This window comes from Paramormyrops kingsleyae, chromosome 10, assembly GCF_048594095.1.
Source record: "Paramormyrops kingsleyae isolate MSU_618 chromosome 10, PKINGS_0.4, whole genome shotgun sequence".
Taxonomy (NCBI): Eukaryota; Metazoa; Chordata; class Actinopteri; order Osteoglossiformes; family Mormyridae; genus Paramormyrops; species Paramormyrops kingsleyae.
In genome coordinates, this window is record NC_132806.1 from 27,358,171 (window position 1) to 27,372,096 (window position 13,926).

Sequence of the window (13,926 nt, forward strand, 5' to 3'; positions counted from 1 at the left end):
AATCCCCACCAAAACCACGTGTATTAATTCCCAGAAAAGTTGTTCTCATACTTCGCCATAGAGTCTAGGCTTGCTTGTTCCGTGACGTTTCTTAGAATCTTTGCTTAGTCATCTGTTGGTGTCAAGAGAATTTTAAATACTGAAAAAAGTTCAAAGTGCTTTTTGTAGTGCCTATAATTCCATGCAGGGTGTTCTGCCTTCTGCCACCTGCTTCCTGGAAAAAGGCTCCTGACTAATTGTGACCCTGTGCTGGATAGTTGGTTGAAACATGGATGAATGGAGTGTCTAAACATTTTAAAATAACTTTGAGTCTTATCTAAATCTGGACATCACATGGGTTGTCATTACCAGCCTTAAACTCAGGAATCTGTTGATGTTAACAATACAGTAGTCAGTTCAGGTTTAAAATAAATTCAGAACCTTCTAGTAAAAAGACCTGTCAGTGTGAACAATTGCGCTGTGCATTATTTGGCGTGTTGTTTTGATGAGCTCACAGACGGGCATCTGTAGACTCCCTGGGAACGGGGCCCGTCTTCGGGCCTTTCCAAGTGGAAGCTGCATGTCCGTCAGCGTGAGACGTCTGCGCGATTGTTCGAGGATGTTATCTCCCAGAAGCAGGCAGATAGAGGCCCCTGTGGCGGAATAGGAACAATGGGAGCTGAGGGGAAGGCGTTTGCTTTTGTGGAGAACGTTTTTTTTCTTCAGGAGCTGGTGAGGAGCTTGATGGACGTTTATGCTGGGGTGTGAGAGACCCGCCGGTGTGTGTGTGGGTGTCTGTAAGGACGGGGGAAAGCATGAGAGTGTGTGTGTATGTGTGTGTGTGTGTGTTAAGGACCAGCATGACATCTCCTCATGTTCCTGTAAGGACCTTCCAGGCTTCTGCATTGTGAGAGGTAGGCTGACGTGTTGCTGCCATTCTGTCTCTGCCACATCAGAGGTGAGTCACATGACCTTAGGGCCAGTGTGTGGCTCCCCATGGGGATCAGTAGAGTGTCTTTAATTAGTATTATAGTTGTCATTATTTTGCTGACGCGACAGTAATATGGCTGTAATATGCACTTTTTCACTTAAGCTAGCAGTGTCGCATAGACCTGGTCCAGGGGTTCTGTCCACGCAGTGGAGCCAATCCCACACCCATCTGTACAGCCAGCAAATGGGCTCTTAGATTCAGGCTGACCCCGCCTGCTTGCTGGTGGTTTTCTTGGCCGTAACCGTGCTGCTGTTTTCACAGGCAGCCTGAGATGGCTTTGGTGCCTGCAGCACTGTGAGGCGGATCGCTCTGATCCCGGGTCCTGAGGAATTTCACTCGCAGGGAGCTGCTTCTGTGTTGATCTTTAGCTCAGGTTGTGCTCAGGTACCAGACGTTTTGCATCCCGCTGGCCTGACAGCCAAGCTAAATATTTTGGCGACAATCCGAACGTCAAATTTTGCCCGAACGCCAGGCTGCTCGGTTTCATTAGAGATGAACAATACTTACGAAATTCACATTAGCAGAAAGTTATTGAAGTAATAACAAATTAATGCAGATATATCTCTGCTATTTGGGACACCATTATGGTTAAATTTGAATATAGATCGAAAAAAAATTATACTGCGCATAATAAAATCATTTAACCCCGTCTTCGTAGAGTGATTGTGATTAAATGGGAATATAAATTTGGCAATTAGAAGTTCAACTACTCTTCCGTATCTTGCTCTTTCTGTGATGCTGTATTGTCTGACAACAGTTGTTATGGAAATCCTGGTTGCCGAGGTAACAGGCTCTCCCAAAGGGCCCAGCAACGGTTGCTATGGTGTAGCCATGGTAACAATTGGTCAGTGGAGAAGGATGCCACCTTGGCACGAACTGGGAGGTGGGGGGGGGGGGCGGGTTGTGTGGAAAAGAGAGAGAGAGAAAATGGGACATTTTAATTTGGATACATTAAACGATGAAATAGTTAAATGCATTTTCTGAGTTTGCACTTAATCTGTTGTGACACACACATTAGATTATGTCATAGAATCACGATATTAAGGGGGTGTCAAGTGGAAATGTCATAGAGTCAGCAATAATTGCCCTCCTGACACACCTTTTACTCCCCAAGCCTGAGTAAGCAACCACAGATGCATTATGTAGCAAGCAAACAGAATCACTAACATGGGAAATGCACCACTACTGTAGTTAACAGCAGGCAACAAATATTTAATGAGATTTTATCCAAAGTCACTTACAGTTCGTTGAATGCCAATGGGGAAAAGGTCCATTAGGATTTAGCTCAGGTTTGTGTCCATAAAGTGCCACGTAACACTTTACTGGGGTATGCAAAGTCATGTATGAGGTGCTGTTGGTTAACTTTCACAACTTGGTCTTGGGTCTTTTTTTGAAGAGTCAACTCCAGTGAGAAATGGGATGATAATTTCTGGCTCAGGAGAGAGAATGACTTGATGGGGGGGGGGGGGGGGGGGCGTTACTGCTGTCTCCCATGCCCTTTGTGGACAGTGAGGTTTGCGAGATGGTCTGTGTGCCAGTGGCAGGCCTCTGAAACCGATGAAGGCCTGCAACTGAAGCTGGTGGAGGGAGAACAAGACAGATGAAACGTTAGAGGTGAAAAGAGGAGGTCCCTCACTACTGGGGAGTTGGGCTGGCCTGATGGAACAAAGTTGGAGTCCACTCCAGGGGGGGGGGGGATGCTGTTGGAAGTCCAGCTTGGAGAAGGCCTGGATTTGACATGGAGCTGTGCTGTATGGTGGCACTTGACAACGCTGTGTGATGTCATACACCAACATTAATAAGTGACGTCATACACCAACATTAATAAGTGACGTCATACACCAACATTAATAAGTGACGTCATACACCAACATTAATAAGTGACGTCATACACCACCGTTGCTGAGTGATGATATACGCCACTGTCACAGCGTGTTGTCATACACAGCTGTGCTGAGAGATAACACGCAGTCGTTCTGCATGACTTCACGCATGACCACGTCGGCCTGAACTCGCCTGTTTGGCTGCCGTGCCTAAAACCGCCGTTGCCGCTGTCTGTCTCGGGAGTGAGCTGGTCGCACCGTGGCTGCCATTCCAATTAACGGCGGGCTGCGGCGGATCCTTCCAGAAGCTGCGGCAGTGGCTGACATAACAGGGGAGGGGGGGGGGGGGGAGAGGCTGTCAGGGAACATGTGGTGGTGGTGGTGGTGGGGGGGTGCTGGGCTTCTAGAGGGGCCCTCAGGTGACACGAGCCGCACTGAAGGAGGCAGCACGCGGAAATAGAGGCGCTGAAGACAGACTCCTGTCACATGGCGGGGGAATGTTTCATCCGCTGTATTAATAGTATCGGTTCTTTCCAAGACTCCGAAACAACAAGCAGACCTCTTTCTTCAGTCCAAACAAGTTTATTTATATTTGCTGGTTTCAAAGGATGCCCCATTCTCACTCTTTATTTTTTGAAAATAGCAGTCAGATGGATTTTCGACATGCCAGATTCCGGCTGATGTAACTTTTAGATTGATACCTCTTCTGTCACACCCATGCAATGATAGTTCACTCACCCACCCAATAAGATGCACCGTTACAGACGACGGAGTGAGTGACGGCCGTGTGGCCAATCGCATCTTCTTTTGATGGAGCGCAGCGAATGGGTGACAGCTGGATGTGGCAGCGTCCCCCTCGGCCCCCGTGGGCAGGATCTCCGTAGTAGCTTCTCACACACACACACACAGACACACACAGCGATGAATGATGACACTCGTCCGTCGACATGACGACACTGCGTGAATGAGTCAGTCTTCCCCATGTGACCAAAAAAGATATGACTAAGGACAGCAGTGAACTAAGGAGTCAGTGGTGCTGGTATCAGTGTTAACTTCCATATTAGAGACAGTGTCAGGCGGCATTAGCGTTATGAGAGTCAGTGGTGCTGGTATCAGTGTTAACTTCCATATTAGAGACAGTGTCAGGCGGCATTAGCGTTATGAGAGTCAGTGGTGCTGGTATCAGTGTTAACTTCCATATTAGCGACAGTGTCAGGCGGCATTAGCGTTATGAGAGTCAGTGGTGCTGGTATCAGTGTTAACTTCCATATTAGCGACAGTGTCAGGCGGCATTAGCGTTATGAGAGTCAGTGGTGCTGGTATCAGTGTTAACTTCCACATTAGCGACAGTGTCAGGCGGCATTAGCGTTATGAGAGTCAGTGGTGCTGGTATCAGTGTTAACTTCCACATTAGCGACAGTGTCAGGCGGCATTAGCGTTATGAGAGTCAGTGGTGCTGGTATCAGTGTTAACTTCCACATTAGCGACAGTGTCAGGCGGCATTAGCGTTATGAGAGTCAGTGGTGCTGGTATCAGTGTTAACTTCCATATTAGCGACAGTGTCAGGCGGCATTAGCGTTATGAGAGTCAGTGGTGCTGGTATCAGTGTTAACTTCCATATTAGCGACAGTGTCAGGCGGCATTAGCGTTATGAGAGTCAGTGGTGCTGGTATCAGTGTTAACTTCCATATTAGCGACAGTGTCTGGCGGCATTAGCGTTATGAGAGTCAGTGGTGCTGGTATCAGTGTTAACTTCCATATTAGCGACAGTGTCAGGCGGCATTAGCGTTATGAGAGTCAGTGGTGCTGGTATCAGTGTTAACTTCCATATTAGAGACAGTGTCAGGCGGCATTAGCGTTATGAGAGTCAGTGGTGCTGGTATCAGTGTTAACTTCCATATTAGCGACAGTGTCAGGCGGCATTAGCGTTATGAGAGTCAGTGGTGCTGGTATCAGTGTTAACTTCCATATTAGCGACAGTGTCAGGCGGCATTAGCGTTATGAGAGTCAGTGGTGCTGGTATCAGTGTTAACTTCCATATTAGCGACAGTGTCAGGCGGCATTAGCGTTATGAGAGTCAGTGGTGCTGGTATCAGTGTTAACTTCCATATTAGCGACAGTGTCAGGCGGCATTAGCGTTATGAGAGTCAGTGGTGCTGGTATCAGTGTTAACTTCCGTATTAGCGACAGTGTCAGGCGGCATTAGCGTTATGAGAGTCAGTGGTGCTGGTATCAGTGTTAACTTCCATATTAGAGACAGTGTCAGGCGGCATTAGCGTTATGAGAGTCAGTGGTGCTGGTATCAGTGTTAACTTCCATATTAGCGACAGTGTCAGGCGGCATTAGCGTTATGAGAGTCAGTGGTGCTGGTATCAGTGTTAACTTCCATATTAGCGACAGTGTCAGGCGGCATTAGCGTTATGAGAGTCAGTGGTGCTGGTATCAGTGTTAACTTCCATATTAGCGACAGTGTCAGGCGGCATTAGCGTTATGAGAGTCAGTGGTGCTGGTATCAGTGTTAACTTCCATATTAGCGACAGTGTCAGGCGGCATTAGCGTTATGAGAGTCAGTGGTGCTGGTATCAGTGTTAACTTCCATATTAGCGACAGTGTCAGGCGGCATTAGCGTTATGAGAGTCAGTGGTGCTGGTATCAGTGTTAACTTCCATATTAGCGACAGTGTCAGGCGGCATTAGGGTTATGAGAGTCAGTGGTGCTGGTATCAGTGTTAACTTCCACATTAGCGACAGTGTCAGGCGGCATTAGCGTTATGAGAGTCAGTGGTGCTGGTATCAGTGTTAACTTCCACATTAGCGACAGTGTCAGGCGGCATTAGCGTTATGAGAGTCAGTGGTGCTGGTATCAGTGTTAACTTCCACATTAGCGACAGTGTCAGGCGGCATTAGCGTTATGAGAGTCAGTGGTGCTGGTATCAGTGTTAACTTCCATATTAGAGACAGTGTCAGGCGGCATTAGCGTTATGAGAGTCAGTGGTGCTGGTATCAGTGTTAACTTCCATATTAGCGACAGTGTCAGGCGGCATTAGGGTTATGAGAGTCAGTGGTGCTGGTATCAGTGTTAACTTCCATATTAGCGACAGTGTCAGGCGGCATTAGCGTTATGAGAGTCAGTGGTGCTGGTATCAGTGTTAACTTCCGTATTAGCGACAGTGTCAGGCGGCATTAGCGTTATGAGAGTCAGTGGTGCTGGTATCAGTGTTAACTTCCATATTAGAGACAGTGTCAGGCGGCATTAGCGTTATGAGAGTCAGTGGTGCTGGTATCAGTGTTAACTTCCACATTAGCGACAGTGTCAGGCGGCATTAGCGTTATGAGAGTCAGTGGTGCTGGTATCAGTGTTAACTTCCATATTAGAGACAGTGTCAGGCGGCATTAGCGTTATGAGAGTCAGTGGTGCTGGTATCAGTGTTAACTTCCATATTAGCGACAGTGTCAGGCGGCATTAGGGTTATGAGAGTCAGTGGTGCTGGTATCAGTGTTAACTTCCATATTAGCGACAGTGTCTGGCGGCATTAGCGTTATGAGAGTCAGTGGTGCTGGTATCAGTGTTAACTTCCATATTAGCGACAGTGTCAGGCGGCATTAGCGTTATGAGAGTCAGTGGTGCTGGTATCAGTGTTAACTTCCATATTAGCGACAGTGTCAGGCGGCATTAGCGTTATGAGAGTCAGTGGTGCTGGTATCAGTGTTAACTTCCATATTAGAGACAGTGTCAGGCGGCATTAGCGTTATGAGAGTCAGTGGTGCTGGTATCAGTGTTAACTTCCGTATTAGCGACAGTGTCAGGCGGCATTAGCGTTATGAGAGTCAGTGGTGCTGGTATCAGTGTTAACTTCCATATTAGAGACAGTGTCAGGCGGCATTAGCGTTATGAGAGTCAGTGGTGCTGGTATCAGTGTTAACTTCCGTATTAGCGACAGTGTCAGGCGGCATTAGCGTTATGAGAGTCAGTGGTGCTGGTATCAGTGTTAACTTCCGTATTAGCGACAGTGTCAGGCGGCATTAGCGTTATGAGAGTCAGTGGTGCTGGTATCAGTGTTAACTTCCATATTAGAGACAGTGTCAGGCGGCATTAGCGTTATGAGAGTCAGTGGTGCTGGTATCAGTGTTAACTTCCATATTAGCGACAGTGTCAGGCGGCATTAGCGTTATGAGAGTCAGTGGTGCTGGTATCAGTGTTAACTTCCGTATTAGAGACAGTGTCAGGCGGCATTAGCGTTATGAGAGTCAGTGGTGCTGGTATCAGTGTTAACTTCCGTATTAGCGACAGTGTCAGGCGGCATTAGCGTTATGAGAGTCAGTGGTGCTGGTATCAGTGTTAACTTCCATATTAGAGACAGTGTCAGGTGGCATTAGCGTTATGAGAGTCAGTGGTGCTGGTATCAGTGTTAACTTCCATATTAGCGACAGTGTCAGGCGGCATTAGCGTTATGAGAGTCAGATGGTGGCTCGGTAGGTGGTGCTATAGCCACTCACTTTACAGGGTTTGATTCCCACCCCCAGCTGTGTGTGTGTGGAGTCTGAATGTCCCCCCCCCCCCGTGTTTGCGTGGGTTTTCTCTGGGTACTCTGGCTTCCGCCCACAGTCCAGTGACATGCGGTTTAGCTGTATCGGTGGCTGTATATTGCCCACAGTGCCAGCATGTGCGTGTCCTGCTGGGTGGGCTGGGCTTCAGGCTTGCAGAGATTTCCTGCTGCATGGCGTGGCAGATTGATGGATTGGAGCCCTTGTTTGTTTTGGCACAGGTGTTACTACTGGGTCTGCTGTCTGTAACAGTGGTAATATTAGTACTATATCTTTCTCTTGTCACATCCCTGTCCTGCTGGCATCATTTCCCAATTCCAGTTTCTTCCGTTCCTTCCCCCCCTTCCCATCCCAACAGCCTAAGTATCCCTCTGTTTTTGGCAATATGCTGTCAAAACGTCGGATCGGGAGGGAGAGTTCCGGTGGGACCGGGTGCTGGGGGGCAGATTCGCTTTGGAGTCTGTGGACATGTGGCGCTTGTGCGCCGTTTTGTGCGCGTTCCTATTTTACTCCGCTCATCACTCCGTGTTCCTGCCGGCTAAAGGACACGCGATTTTTTTTTTTTGCGGCGGGGAGCAACGCAAATGCCGGCAAGTGGGAGCATCCTGTACGTCCGCAGAAGGGATGACGACCACGCGGGGGGAGGGGGGGTGCTGTGACATGGCGTTTTCTGAAAGGGCACGGGGGTGGTGGTGGGGGGGGGGAAGCGTATCGGTCGCGGGGAGTTGGGCCCGGGGCTGCGAGTGTTCACCATCTGGTCTGAGAGGGCGACTGAGAGCAATAGGGCGCAGAGAGTGAGAGGGAGAACGAGAGAGAGGATAGAGAGAGAGAGGAAAGAGAAGAAGGTGATGTGGAGAGAGGGACGGACGAAGAAGAGAAGATGGGGGAAAGAGAGCAGGAGAGAGAGGGTAGCTGCGAGGGAGTGAAGACAGATTATGTGGTTTGGAAGCACGGAGTGGGTAAGTGATAAACTGAAGGAGCACAAGCGGAGGCCAGGAGGGGAGGCCAGGAGGGGAGGCCAGGAGGGGAGGCACTGTCGAAGCGTCACCGCGGGAGTGCCTGCCATTGACATTTCATATCAATCTGGGTGAAGTGGAACATGAAAGCCGCACGTCACTCAACCACTGTGGAAAAGGCCTATAGGTGTGAGGGGTGAAGAGTGTGCAGCCTGCACTTATGATATCAGTGTTTGGCACCACCGGTGCTTTTCAGATAGCGGCAGTGCTGGAGAATACAATCACTGGGCAGTCAAATGAGTACAACAGACGGCGGTGACATGCTTTGGCTGAAATATCACGGCAGTAGGATTCAGACCCTGGCATATGATATCATCTCAGTGCAGGATACTCACTGCCTTTTGGTAGTAGAACATTAGGTGAAGTTTTTGGGTGAGAAAATGCTTCTCGTGTCCACGTCCCTGAGAGTGCAGTTTCAGGGCAGAGCTGATATCGTGTTCACATCCCTGAGAGTGCAATTTCAAGGCAGCGTTGATGTCATGTCCCCATCCATGGGACATCACTCTCAGGAGACTCTGATATTTTGTCCCCATCCCTGAGAGAATATTTTTAGGGCAGTGCTGATGTTGTGCCCACATCCCTGAGAGAGCAATTTTAGGGCAGTGCTGATGTCTTGTCCACATCACTGTGAGAGCAATTTTAGGGCCGTGCTGATGTTGTGCCCACATCCCTGAGAGTGCAGTTTCAGGACAGCACTGATGTCATTTCCAAATCCTTGGGAGAGTAGTTTCAGGGCAGATTTGATGTTTTGTTGAGATCCAAGACAATGCCGTTTCGGAGCAGCAGGAATATTGTGTCCACATCCCTGAAAAGTCAAGCACGCCGGCTGAGCATTCCCCGAGGGAGCCGGCCTCGTCTCCGGTGCCAGGGGCCCATAAGGGATAGTTAGTTAGTGATCCGTATGGGGGCTGTATGAGCTGACAGGCTCTTGACACCGGAGCGGAGCGGGGGTGTGCGTGTGCTTCCAAGCGTACCCAGGACGGAGGCGGGAGGAAGGTGGGAGGGCCCTCGGCCCGCTCCCGCACGGCACCTCTTTCTCCCCGGCAGGCCGCCACTTTCCTCTGATCTTCTCAATCGTCTGGTTTGTTTATTCTGTCTTTATTGTGTCTCTCTAGGCCCACACTACTCCTCTGGTTGTTAACACTGAAACACTTGATGGCTCTCCCTACGTAAGGATTATATTTCTCCTCTCCTTTCTCTCTTTCTCCTCTCTCTCCCGTCTTTCTGTCTCTCTCCTTTAACCTCCATTCTATATCTTCTCTTCCCTCCATCCTGTCCAAACCCCTCTTTACCAGTTGGGTTCAGTTCTTTCTACCATCGTCTCAGATTGATCTTGTCTCTTCTAGTTCTTCTTGTCCAGGTGGTTTTGGTCTGCCCCTCCATTAGTGTTTCATCACCCTTTTCCAACATCTCTCCATCTGTCAGCTCCTCAGTTTCCCACAAAGAAAGTGCTGGAAGCTCCCTGTCCCTCAGTGTGTGTTGGGCTGTGGATAAATTTACTTTTCAAGCCTGTATTTTTCCTAACCCCTGAAGTATCACATGTCATTTCTTCCTCTAATGCGTTTCAAAGGATACGTTTCGTTATTAAGTTTTGCATCCCATCCAGAGAGCCTCGAGCTTTCTGCTTCCTGGGATCCGCTCCAGGTTTGCCAAACACAGGTATGGAAAACAGATGGACGGATTAATAAGCTCCGACTTGATTCAGATTGGTGGGTACCAATACATTTCTGCTCGACTTACATTAGTGACATTTAGAAGCTTCTTTTAGTTCAGTTCATATGTACACAGCAAAATAGTATTTTTATGGTGTCATGTTAAACCACGGTACCCAGGTCCCGTGCAGCGTATCGCGCTCGACAAGGAAGATCAGTAGCTGGCCGTTTCAGGCCAGGCAGCTTCCCCAGATTAATGCTGAAAGAAATGGCGCGTTAATGATTGTGGTCTATTTTAGTGGCTGCGTTTATGTAATAGGGACGTAAGCCTTTGGTTCCAGATTAAGGATACATCTTGAACCTGCCGCTGCTGCGCTGTTGAATAATTCAGACGCTGCTGCCCAGAGGTGCTGCTCTTCAGGTTCCATGCTTTTATAACAACTTACTCTGCATTTCAGTGGCCGGAGGTGTCTTTCCGCTTTCTGGAAAATCGAACGGTTAAATAGCTCCTTTGTTATTGATTGTTCCACAGGTTAAATCCTGTAAGTGGAAGTATTGAAGTAAGGTGCCATCGCAGCATTTCTCAAAATATAGGAGGGCCCGTCTAATTTTGGGATCCACGGGTGCCGGAAATCATTTTTCAATTGGTCCTTCATTCTCAAAATGGATTTGGTTTTCTTACAGTTTTAGCTGCTGTTTGGAATTTGATATGGCTTTGATATGAAACTGCTATTTGATATAAAACTGTTATGTTTTCCGGGGTCAAAGGGCAGCTTTTTGTTACATCATGCCTGGAGGTCATTGTTCTGCCCTATATTGACCACTGGTGGGAACAAGGTTTCCTTCGGATGCCTCCTTAACCATAAAGTCATAAAGTTGTGGCCATTATTAATGACAGAAATTAGTTTCTTAAGGGTTTTAGCCCCAATACCTGTGCAGGTGTTACGTACACTCAGGTTAGGTACCTGCATAATGTACAGTCATCTGCAGTACCTGTGCTGGTGTTACATACAGTCAGGTTAGGTACCTGCATAATGTACAGTCATCTGCAGTACCTGCGCAGGTGTTACGTACAGTCAGGTTTGGTACCTGCATAATGTACAGTCATCTGCAGTACCTGAGCTGGTGTTACATACAGTCAGGTTTGGTACCTGCATAATGTACAGTCATCTGCAGTACCTGTGCTGGTGTTACATACAGTCAGGTTTGGTACCTGCATAATGTACAGTCATCTGCAGTACCTGAGCTGGTGTTACGTACAGTCAGGTTTGGTACCTACATAATTTACAGTCATCTGCAGTACCTGTGCTGGTGTTACATACAGTCAGGTTTGGTACCTGCATAATGTACAGTCATCTGCAGTACCTGCGCTGGTGTTACGTACAGTCAAGTTTGGTACCTGCATAATTTACAGTCATCTGCAGTACCTGCGCTGGTGTTACGTACAGTCAGGTTTGGTACCTGCATAATTTACAGTCATCTGCAGTACCTGCGCTGGTGTTACGTACAGTCAGGTTTGGTACCTGCATAATGCAGAGTCAGCTGCAGTACCTGCGCTGGTGTTATGTACAGTCAGGTTTGGTACCTGCATAATGCAGAGTCAGCTGCAGTACCTGCGCTGGTGTTATGTACAGTCAGGCCTGATGCCTACATAGCGTACAGTTGGCTGCAGTGCTGTTATGCACTGTCATGTCATTGAGCTGCATGGCACATCACCCTGGCCCACTCTGCTTATCTGCTGTGATTTTTTTTTTCTTACTGCAGTGCCAGGAGACTGAGGGAATGCGTTTTAAATGTCTGATGAATGCCAGGTTCTCATCCCCCTTTCAGTTTTTCCTTTTTCAGTTTCCTTATTTTTTCCATCCACGGACTGTTGTCTTTGTTGTCTTCATCTACTTTTGACTGTTTTCCATCTCCCTTTGTAATTCTCTCTTTTCCTCTCCCACGCATCCACATTCCTGGTTGCACATACACACAGAATTCCTCCTTCTCTCTCCTATCTCTCTCTCCCTATCTCTCTCTCTCACTCTCTCTTTCTCCTCTGCCAGTCCTGTCTGTTTTTTAGTTCTCCTCCTGTCAAAGGGTAGTGGGACACCTCTCTCTCACCGTTATGTACCTCCTTGTTCTCTGTGCTTCAGACCGTCAGGTGTTTCTGTAGGTGTTCTATGGGCAAAAAAATATATATTAAACGTATGTTTGTACCGTATATATGGTTGGTCATCTGACAAGTGCTGCCATCATGTGGTCAGAGGAGGTAGTGCGACTCTCTCTGGACAGCAGGTGTCTGTGTCAGGATGTTCCAGTTCTAGTGTCTAGTGCTGTGCTGCATAGGGCTGAAGCCTCCCATGTGCTTGTTTGAGAGTGTGTGTGTTTCTTTCTGTGTGTTTGTGGGTGATTCTGTTTTTTCTTACGGTTGGGTATCTCCTTGCTCCCCGCTGGAGGTAAACTCTAAGGGGTCTTTGTGCTAATGAGTGTTATCCTGCCCTCCCCCTCTTTCTCTCTCCCTCTCTCTCTCTCTTTCTCTCCCCCTCTCTCCATCAGGTGAATGGGACGGATGGAGAAGTGGAGTACGAGGAAATCACTCTGGAAAGGGTGAGTCTTCTGACCCATTCAGTATTCAAACATCATGGAAGATCTCCGCACGTACCCTCGACTGTCACGTCAGTCCGCTTTTAAAAAGTAGCGGAAGAAAGGAAAGCAGAGCAGTATGTTCTTTGCGAAATGTTCAGAATAGGTTGTCCGTTCTGGCCATGTGTCCATATGAGCCCGAAGATGTGTATTTGAATTGGATTGTGAAAATACCCAGGCGATCGATAAATCGATAAGCATTCTGGAGATTAATCTGCGGGCTGCTGCCTGAGAGGTTCCTCTGAGCTTTTCAGCCTTTAATAATCAGATACTTATTGATTCCCCGCAGCAGTGCACTTTGGAGATCGTCTCAGAGCAGTGCCATGCATTATGTTTGTGCTTTGCTAACAATTAAACAATTGTGTGTGTGTGTGTGTGTGTGTGTGTGTGTGTTTTTCCCCAATTCCGGGTGTGTCACATTTAATCGGAATCACCCCACAGGACAACATCTCTGCTGAGTGCTCTTCAGTATTGCACAAGAGTTTATGCAAATAACATGCATGGAAAATGTATATTTATTCACAGAGAAAGAATGTGTGCATATTCTGATAAATACATACATCGTATACACATGCCATATATTATGCATGTTTTTTTTTGCGAAATAAATGTGCAGCTGTACAACATCCAACATTTTCATAATTTTTTCATTATTTCTGAATTCGATCAATAGGACAATATAATGAAGATGGGTCAGACATTTGCTTCACACCTCCAGGGTTGCGGGTTCGAGGGCTCTGTGTGTCAGGATTTTACATGTTCTGTCTGTCTTGCATGAGTTTCCTCCGACCTCTGAATTCCTTGCACTGTCCAAAGACATGCCTTTAGGCTAATTGTTCTCTCCAAAATTCGTAGAGTACGACTATGTGCGCATGTTTCTGCCCTGTGATGGGCTGAGATGGGTTCCTGGCAACCTGACAGCCCTGAAGGATGGGTTTTGACAAGTCCTAAAATATCTGGCACTTCAACAATAGAAACACACGCAAGACTCAAGCCCCCACCCCTTGGAAGTGTGAAGGAACAGCGCCACCTACTGAGCTGCCGTATCATAACACTGTTATTACTTCTCAGCTGGATGGATTGTGATCAGTGAGCTTGCGTGGTTTCTGGCAGAAGCAGCTGTGAGAAAATTCCATTTGACATCCATGAGTTACATCATTATAACCTATGAAAATTTAAGTCCCTTTGTCTAAATTATTAAACTTCAGTTATTCAAGCACAGTATTTCCATGCTTAAAAAAATAAATAACTATCAGTCCCAGTTCTGACTTGTGGACTTAGTTCATTCCTTAT

General features: G+C 47.5%; 1 protein-coding gene across 5 annotated transcripts in view; it reads left to right on the plus strand.

Moving 5' to 3' along the window:
• LOC111836332 (disks large homolog 4-like) overlaps positions 1–13,926 on the plus strand; it is a 58,828-nt gene that overhangs the window by 27,020 nt on the left and 17,882 nt on the right. For 3 of the 5 annotated variants that reach the window (XM_072717626.1, XM_072717625.1, XM_072717627.1), the window contains one exon: positions 12,547–12,597. In XM_072717626.1, coding sequence (XP_072573727.1) covers positions 12,547–12,597 — 51 coding nt within the window. Of the gene's footprint in view, positions 1–9,468; positions 9,523–12,546; positions 12,598–13,926 lie in introns of all 5 variants that reach the window. The other 2 variants (XM_072717624.1, XM_072717623.1) reach the window with 1 other exon arrangement.